This window comes from Colletotrichum navitas (genome assembly GCF_030913465.1).
Source record: "Colletotrichum navitas strain CBS 125086 chromosome Unknown LY79scaffold_94, whole genome shotgun sequence".
NCBI lineage: Eukaryota > Fungi > Ascomycota > Sordariomycetes > Glomerellales > Glomerellaceae > Colletotrichum > Colletotrichum navitas.
This window is the reverse complement of record NW_026850640.1, coordinates 144,793-153,869: the sequence shown is the minus strand read 5'-3', so window position 1 is coordinate 153,869 and position 9,077 is coordinate 144,793. Positions and strand designations below refer to the sequence as shown.

At 51.4% G+C, this 9,077-nt stretch overlaps 3 protein-coding genes and 1 non-coding gene across 4 annotated transcripts; 1 reads left to right on the top strand and 3 right to left on the bottom strand.

Annotated features, from left to right (window-relative positions):
* Positions 1–778: 778 nt before the first annotated feature.
* LY79DRAFT_568894 (family 71 glycosyl hydrolase) lies at positions 779–3,237 on the bottom strand. Its single transcript, XM_060559007.1, has 4 exons — positions 2,679–3,237; positions 2,362–2,595; positions 1,892–2,299; positions 779–1,836 (listed from the first exon to the last, which is right to left on the bottom strand). Exons 1-4 carry the CDS (start codon positions 2,841–2,843, stop codon positions 1,219–1,221), a joined length of 1,425 nt encoding a protein of 474 aa, XP_060408980.1. The 5' UTR covers positions 2,844–3,237; the 3' UTR covers positions 779–1,218.
* Positions 3,238–3,634: 397 nt separating this feature from the next.
* Positions 3,635–3,739, bottom strand: LY79DRAFT_t252. The gene has a single exon. It is a non-coding gene; the product is annotated as a tRNA-Met (tRNA).
* Positions 3,740–4,130: 391 nt separating this feature from the next.
* LY79DRAFT_568890 (class II aldolase and Adducin domain-containing protein) lies at positions 4,131–6,109 on the top strand. Its single transcript, XM_060559006.1, has 3 exons — positions 4,131–4,976; positions 5,061–5,318; positions 5,393–6,109. Exons 1-3 carry the CDS (start codon positions 4,628–4,630, stop codon positions 5,788–5,790), a joined length of 1,005 nt encoding a protein of 334 aa, XP_060408979.1. The 5' UTR covers positions 4,131–4,627; the 3' UTR covers positions 5,791–6,109.
* Positions 6,110–7,190: 1,081 nt separating this feature from the next.
* Positions 7,191–8,006, bottom strand: LY79DRAFT_673725 (uncharacterized protein; the record flags this gene model as incomplete). The annotated part of the gene is made up of 4 exons (XM_060564213.1): positions 7,191–7,277; positions 7,413–7,566; positions 7,604–7,772; positions 7,808–8,006. The coding sequence occupies 4 exons, from the start codon at positions 8,004–8,006 to the stop codon at positions 7,191–7,193; spliced, it is 609 nt and encodes a 202-aa protein (XP_060408978.1).
* Between the last annotated feature and the right edge of the window lie 1,071 nt (positions 8,007–9,077).

The following is a 9,077-nucleotide window of genomic DNA, read 5'->3' as shown; positions in this document are numbered from 1 at the left end:
ACTAAATCTAAATAAGTAATATAAAGTATTTTTATATTAAAAGTCTATAGTATAGTTATAAGTTTTAATATAGTATATACTTTTTTTATAACTATTATAATAGTAGTAAATAAGCCTAGTAACTTATTAATCTTTACTATTACTTATACTAACTTATACTTACTATATAAGTGCTTAGTAAAGTTAAGTACTACCTATAAAAAGCGCTTAATAATTAATATTATAGTACTATAATAATTATATAAGTAATATAAGCTCTTTAAGGTATAATAAATCTATAGTAATAATAACCTTACTAATAGGTTTATAAAGTCCTTACTAAACTAAGTACTTAAAAGCCTTATCTCTTATAATAAAGTAAAAATATAAATAAAAGGATAAGTTATATATATATAATAAAAGATAATAAAAATAATAAAACATAAGATAATAAGTACTTAGAGAAAAAAATAAGTTATATAAACTATATAGATTAATAGTAGTTAAATTTATTTAATATAAGTATATACTTTTAATAGCTATAGCTAAAGAGAAATATACTTAAATAAAATAGTATAAGCCTACCTTTACTAAGTAAATAAATAAATAAATTTATAATAGTATATAACTATAAAAAAGTATAATACTTTTACTTTTTTTATTTTTATTATATTTTTAGGCTTTTTAAGAGGAATAAGAACACTAGTAACTTTTATTATATAAGAAAGTTACTAGTGTTAGTATATAGGTAATATAGCTAGAGGCAGTAGGTTATATAATATACTGCCTACTAGTAGAATCCTTTACCTTTGCCTATACATAAGGGTACTACTACACTTATACTCCTACTTTACTTTGTTAACTAGTTAACTATTAATAACTATAAATTAACTACACTTTCCTACCCTTTGTGATATCACAAGATAGGGATCCCCATCAATTAACCAGTGAAAACTAACACAGAGACTTTGGCAACACCTCCGCCCTTGTCTTCTCCGCTTCTCCCATAGCTGATGATTGTGAGGTGATGTAATGCCTGATGTAACCTATCACACCCATGTATCTATCATATTGCAGAACGCACTTTAGTAATGGTCCGACGACCGTAGCCCTCGCGCCATTAATATGGAGTGCAGCATCACATCAAGGATACTTTAAGGAACTTCAACTACATTCTTCCACAATGCCAATACGTCCGGCACACAGTAAAGGCTCGGTACGCTGTCTTCTCCCCCTCATTCATCCCAGGTGCGCAACCGCATGTGTACCCACGTGGGAGTTCGCAGCCCCAACCCACGCGTTCCAGTTGTTCATTCCGCCGTGCGAGCACTCGGTCGTAATCGGCCGGCCTTGAACTTGGACAGCAACTTCGCTCCCGCGGTGGACGGTGACCACCACCTCGCCAGTCCTGCCGTTGAAGGGCACGCTTCCGTGGTAGACGCCGACGCCCCCCTTGGGAACCCCGTCTTCGTCCCAAGATCCCTCTTCCGCGACGCCGCCGACGCTGACCGTCACTTGCGCCGGCCCGGTGAGGAGTGCAGAGTAGACAATCTTGTCTTCCATGATCTCGGCCGGGTGGAAGAGCTCCTGCCCGTGGCTGCTGGTGTTGCCCGTGGTTCCGCCCGAGTCACCGGCGTCCCCGGGGTGCAGGCGGTACCACGTCACCAGGCCCTCTTTCGTGATCGTGGCAGTCCCGTACTTGTACAGGTCGATGAGGAAAGGCAAGAGGAGACGCCAACCGTCGTGGGGCATGTCGCGGACGTAATTGAAAGGCGCCCTGCCGTACTCGAAAGCGCCAAACTGCTTCTCATGGAGCGGCCCGATGTAGTGGGACTCCCCAAAGTCGTTCCAGGTGAGCTGTGTTCCGCGGTCAGCAAGGCTGGTCGGGTCGCGCGTGTCGCGCGAGACCTACAATCTGCACGTATTCGGGCCTCATGGCCAGAATCTCGTTCCAGCGATCGTTCCACAGGTCGTCTCCCTTCCACGCCCAGTTCTTGTTCCACGTGGGCAGGTTCGTGTAGAACCAGGGCGAAACAGCCACCATGTACGGCCTATGCGGGCCCAAGAAATGTCTGTAGGACGCATCCAGCCCCTCGTCCAGTTTCCGGCTGTTTCCGTGGGGCCACGCCGCCCAGCTAAAGAGGCCGTCCGCGACGCCGGTCTTGATCGCATTCTCGGCGCCGACGGAGGAGAATGAGGGGATGAAGAAACAGCCCGTCGCTGCCTTGATCTCATGCCAGTCGGCGGCACTGCCGACGCCCTCGAAGGTGGACACTACGGGCTGCCATCCGCGCTTGAAGTACGCCGGAGAGGGGCCGAACTGTAGATGGAGTCAGCCCTGGGCCCGAGTTACCCTCCCCCCGCGCACAGGTTTCTGCTCACCCTGCTAACGATGTCGATGACTCGCTCTTTGGGCCAAGCTCCAGCTCCTTCGTAGTCGAACGAGATGAGGAGCTTGAAGCCGGTCTGTTCAGCCGCCGCAAAAACGTCCGGGAGCTTCGCGATGGCCTCCTCGTGGATACCAAAGTTCAAAACAAAAGCATCAATGTGTGCTTCTTGGGCCAACACGATGTCGACCTTGAATTCGTCAACAGTATAGTCGCACGTGTTGCTCAGCTGGAGTTGTCATTATCGTAGTCTAACATAAGAGGCCTCCGCACCCTCCCCCCTTTTTTCTCCTGACGCGTCATTTGGCATACCATAAAGTGAGCAAATACAGCTCTCTCGAAACCCTGCCCCGGCTGCTGCGGAGGCGGCGGGTACTGCTGCTGCTGCTGCTGCTGCTGCTGAGGCTCATCGTCGCCAGAGATGGCCGCGATCTCGGCTTCAATCTTCTTCTTGGCGTCTTTGAAGAATTTCCTCATGATTGTCTCGTTTGGTGTTGAGTAGTGACGGAGGGCACTTGTTCGACGGAAAAAGAAGACCGAATGACGCGCAGCGCAGCATTCACCGCTCCAGTTTAAAATGACACGTGGAATGGCGAAGCTTCACACTTGGCAATAGAGGGCCGTTGGAAGAACCAGCCCCATTCCTACGTAACCGAGGGCTTAGCAGCGTCCCGACTTACCCGACCATCTCGAGGCGATTGGGATGCTCTCGATAGTATCGACTGTTGCGTAACGCTTGGTGCGACTAGTGCATGACCTCTCTGTCAAGTCACAGCCAGTGCGCTGCGTAGGCGCATTTTTCTTCTCCTTTTTAGCGCATCACAGTGCATGTGGTACAATACAGGGATATCGCTGAGCCAAATCAGACCGGGGCCAGGTGCTATTTTTACAAATGTTGCGCTGTAACCGCGTCTCCGAGAAGAAATACCTTGCTTGGCGGGCTAGCTGATTGCAATAGGAGTCGCATCTTTTTCACCCCAAACCAACAAATCGATAGAAAGTCATTGTGGTTAGTGGGTTGGGGAGTAAGTAACATGGTTAGAATTATCCAAGTCGACCTTATTATATTACACTTTTATGTGTGATGAAAAAAGGATCCAAAGTTCCCCGCGGTAAAAACGGTTGAAAAGCATATAGAAAAGACATCCTCGCATTTAATGTTTACGAGCTAGGTTACACAGCAAATAGATCAATGTCTATCTATATCTATGACTTTGGTGTATAGAAAAAAAACGCTGCAATCCTGTTTGTCATCCAGCAAAAAGCAATGTCCCTAGCAAGGCTCGAACTTGCGACCTTTGGATATCCCGACCTGAGGGCAGGGTCATATAATGAATATGAGACCAACGCTCTACCGACTGAGCCATAGAGACTGTGTGGATGCTATTCGCCGGGAAGCCATCTTGAGTAGGGAATGTCGGATGCAGCTGCTGGATGGATCCGCTTCCCCTAGTCCGCGGTCAGAACGGGGGCATTCAGTCGGCGCATAGGTCACAAGTATGGCCGATCTGGCGGGAGAAAAGACAGAAAAGACCAGCTGCTCTGTCCGATAATCCCGTCGATGCGGCGTAGTAGACTCGAGAGCCGCTCCGATGCCGGAAACCAGCGACGACCTGGCGCCGCAGCTCAGCATTTGTTCCCCTTTCTAAATCCAGTCTCCACACACGATAACGGTGGCGTATCAGATAGCCCGAACCGCACATGCCGAGTCATTCCACGGTGGCCGACATTCCGTTGATCTTTTGCCACGGACATCCGCTTTGTGGATATGGTCTTCGTGTTGCGGTATTCATAGCTTGTTCGTTTTTGCGGGATACTATAAGATTCTTGTGGACATAGATAAACTGAGTCACCGGGTAGAATGCCTTCTGACATAACATCTCCGACACTGGCTTCTATCACCTCCGGGATTACACAGGCTCTCTGGACGCCCACTCAGGCTATCGAGAATAACCGTTACATCAAATACAGCCGCCTGGAGAAGCGATCAGAACATAGCCATGCTAGCCCCAGCGAGAGATACAGAACAGGAGTTTCGGAGTATTGAGGGTATCTTATTACGTATTACCAAACATCGGTCGAGAGCACTGAGGGGCTGCAGTTGGGAACCCCCGCCGATAACCGTGGGGTTCGGGGGTTTCCCGACAGATAGCGCCATTGCACATGCCTATCTGGTTCCTCTTTCAATACATGTTGCCCGATAACGATCATCTCATGTATCGCCTCTTGGACTTATCAGAGCATACGACATCGTGGGGTCCATGCTATCCAAACATATGCTCATAAAACTATCTCGATCTACGTGCTTGCGACTATCGAGCCCGACCCCTAAGTATACATACACAGTAAATAAAGTGCAAGAGCAGAACAACATGTCAACTACGGCAACAGCGACGGTTTCCGCCCCCGCACCGGCGCCGGCAAAGCTGAGTTCGGCACTGGACTCCGAGGACGCGGGAAGCGACAAGTTCAAGCGACTCCATCAGATCCCAGTCCCCGAATCGAAAGAGGCTGCTCGACAATGGCAGCTTGAGCAGATGGCGGCTGCGTTTCGCATCTTTGCCAAGTTGGGCTTCGCAGACGGAAGCAGCGGCCACATCAGCCTCAGAGGTGTGTGTTCCCCGTCAGAGCCAGATTCGGTGGCCTTCTTACGGGACTTCTGGGGCCCTGAAAGCTGATTCACATGAAAACAAGACCCTGTCCGACCTGACACCTTCTGGATAAACCCTTATGGAGTCCATTTTGGCCTGCTCAAGGTGTCCGATATGGTCCACATCGACGAGGACGGCAACCGCATCGGTGGCGCCGACAAGCCGGTAAACACGGCCGGTTTCACCATCCACTCCGTACTGCACCAAAGACGTCCCGACATCAACGCGGCCTGCCACATGCACAGCTCGTACGGCCGCGCATGGAGCACGTTTGGACGGCCGATCGAAATGTTGAACCAAGGTAGGCGTGGAAAAAAAAAAAAAAAAAAAAAAAAAAGCCACCGCATGCGCAGATGCTGACCCGGCTGTCCAAAGATTCATGCATGTTCTACAACGACCTCTCGGTTTACCAAGGTTTCGGTGGTGTCGTGCTGGCAAAGGAGGAGGGCGAACACATCGCCGATGCTCTCGGCCCCACCAACAAAAACATCATCTTGCAGAACCACGGTCTTCTGACGGCTGGAGGAACCATCGCTGAAGCGGCGGGTTTCTTCATCGCCCTGGAGCGCGCGTGTCAGACCCAGCTGCTGGTCGACCAAGCCACCGCACCTGGGACCAACGGTGCGGCGTACGGGTTGAAGAAGACGATAGTCGGCGACGAGGAGGCTCAGTACACCAAAGATGGAACCGGTACACCCGAAGTCATGTACATGCAGTTTGACCCAGAGTATCAGTTGATCCTGAAAGAGACTGGAGGAGACTTCCTCTTGTGAGGTTGCGGAATAGCACGAGAGGTTTGTTGCCACAATGCGATGGCCATGTGGCTGACGTTGCTCTATTTGTAGCAAGCTTCCTCTCAAACATAACGCCTTCCTGTCTAAACGAGCGGTGAGCAAGTGCATGGTCCATGAGAGCAGCTTCTGGTACACCTTAACCCTTACAGGCTGCCGTCCAAGCGATAGAAGAAGACCGTCGGCAGGCATTACGTGAAGTTGTATGATAATTGTTTCCTCACGTTAGATCCGTCTTTGATTATAGGTCTCACCGTGTTCAAGGGTGTTTTCTATCGCTTATAGACCAATCAGAAACCATGATTTATAATAACTATAACCTTGCTGCAAGACAGCCGTCCAATGTGGCGTTGACTCCTGGAAAGCCTGGACATAGTTAGGCGTTGTGGACTAACTAAGCTACAGATATCTCATTGCAACAATCGCACTGGAAATACGTAGACGAGAAAAAGGCAAACACTCAAACAAGTGAGAAGACATATGGCCCTCCCCAGCTCCATAACGATGCGGCGCAGTCCCATTCTCATTATTTTTATATATTTAGAGTACACCGTCAGGTGCCTAGGGCGGGGCCCCAGGGGGGCACTAGCAGTAGGGCTATAAACAAATGAACTACTATCTATAGCATATAAAAGAGGAAAATCTTACAAGGACTAAGAGTTAGAGGAGGTAGATTAGAATAACTATTATAATTAAACCCTAACTACACTATTTGTAGACTCCTCTACTTAGTGTAATCCTAGCCACTGATATACACTTATAAGAAAGAGGCTACTAGCTGGGTACTGATGGAACAGGACGGCCTAATTAGGGACCGTGGCAGGATTTACAACTTATAATATCTAAATGCCACATCAACCACCAGCGGCTTGTCCTCGAGAGCCTCTTGGAGGCCGAGGGCGACGTCCTATACGTCGCCAGTACCAGTGCCAGCAAGAGCGTCGCCTTCCTCTCGCCGTCGACCATCTCCCCGACAGGCGTCACTTTCATGGTTGTTCCCTTGATCGCACTGCAGAAGGAGATCGTCGCGCGCTTCGAGAAGGCCGGGGTGACCGTCCGCGTTTAGGAACCGGACTCCCCTGACGCCATCCGCAATACGACAACTGTTATCGTCATCAGCCCAGAGCGACTCGGCAACCAGAAGTAGAGGTCCATCGTCTACTCGCTCAACGACAGCCACGCCATCGACCGTCTCGTCGTCGACGAGGCCCACCTCATATTCGGCGCCAACGCCACCTTCCGTCCCCTCCTCCTCGAGATGGATGCCAGGACGGCGATGAATAACAGCGTCGAAATCGAATGCGATGAAAGAACCGATTGCATGCGCTCCATACAGCAAGCAGCCAATAACGTACAACAAGAGCCTTTTCCCCATACCCCTACTACGCCTGCTCCGCCTCGATCGCCGCGAACAAGAACGCACCTCCGCCACGGGCGTCATTTTCGACCACCGGGATGCTGGTATAGTACTATACAGCGTGTCAGAGATCGCAGCACAAAACAACTATGCCAAAAAAAAGGAGGGGAAAAAAAGGGGAAAAAAGGAAAACGAGTGTCGACGTTGACTCGAAACTGGCGTTCGAATTCAAGCTCCCCACTCGAACAGTGCCCATGAAGCTGACGTACCCGTTCTTGTCGTCCCGGATGAAGTCGCTGGTCAGCAAACCGTACGCCTTCAACCCGACGCCCTCGTACTTATCCTCGAGGAGCCCGCGTCGCACGCCCCGCAACAGGCCGTACGAGAACATGGCCGTGACGCTCGACCCGACGTAATTTACCCTCGTGCGTCTCGTACCCCTCGTTCATGATCAGCCAACACCCGCCCCCGTCGTCCTGGCTCCTCTCCAGGCCGTCCGCCAGCGTGGCAAAGTAGCCCGGCAGCCGCTGGTAGAGCCAGAGGAGGTTGTTGCCGATGCGGATGTCGTCGAGGGAGTAATACTCCGGGTCCCAGCCCTCGAGCACGCCTGCTTCCGCGAGGACACGGCCGTATCGGCGGCACGGAGCAGGGTGTCGTTGCGGACGTGGACGGCGGCGCGGGCGATGCCTCCGTACAGGACGGCCGGGTCATGGTGCCTGGTGACGAGGGCATTACGGGCAACGAAGGAGGAGGCGAGCCATTCCGAGCAAGGTCGGGCGGCGCATGTGGATGCCAGGGCAAGACTACCCGTGAGAGCGAGGAGGGGGCCGACGGTGCGCATCGTGAAGGGCAGGGCTTGCTCGCTTGAGGAGGTCGGTCGCACGGCAGCGACCCCAAGGGCCGGGTGGGCTCGCCAACGAGATGAGGGCCAACAATAGGATAAGCTCGAAGACGGTAAGAGAGGTGAATCTTTGTCCGTCTGGATATATAGTTTCAGACCGCTATTCGGCATCTCATATTGCTCGCGATCCCCATTCACATACACCCCTGAGAATGCATCAAGGCTTAAGGCCGTGCAAGGCCTCCGTGGTCCGCATCACACCGTTCCGTTGAGGGGTAAAAGAGGACCCCCGGCCGTGAATGCGATATCTCAATGGAGGAAATCCCTAAACCATGCCAGCGGAATTGACGCCCAGGGGTCGAAGGCGTCCGCGAACAGCGCGCCCGGTTGCCAAGCCGGTAAAATCGCGTAACGTAGGCTATCTAACACCCAACAAATGATTTCCCATTGGCCGGTTCCGTCCAAGCTGACATCCCAGCACCTCAAGTTTGTTGCTGGTTCCCCGATCTTTGCGGATCATCTGTTCGCTGTGGGAATCGATGGCGAAGAGCAGGCCCTGAACCCTGGGCCTGGTTCGGTCACCGGGGGACACGGACCCTCTTCGGGTCTGGTTCGGTGGTAGCCACCGCGTCGGCTCCGGAATCTCACCGACGGATAAGTGGGTCCCAGGAGAGCATCCGGGCGGCAAGAGACCCGCCCGGTGCTGGGCCACCGCCGTCAATCATTTGACATACCGAAGTCAAATGCCCGATGCAAACAGGTCGATGGCCGGGAGTTTCTCCCCGGGATCGGGCTGCCTGGTCTCTCATGCTCTCCAAAACGTTGTCTCAGCGCCTCCGCCCTCCCGAGACGTACTTCCCTGCCATCAGCCAGCCAGCCACCTGGGGCTACCGTGCCGCATCGCCCGCTCGATTGAGAACACGGAAGCAAAAAGAAAGCGTGTGTGTGTTTGCTTCCCTTTTGCACCGTTGTTTCCTCGAGCAGAAACGGTTTCCCGCTTTCCCCCCCTCTCGGACCGTCGTCTGAAATTAAAGCTACAAAGTGAAACCATCTCAGCCACCATCGCCACCG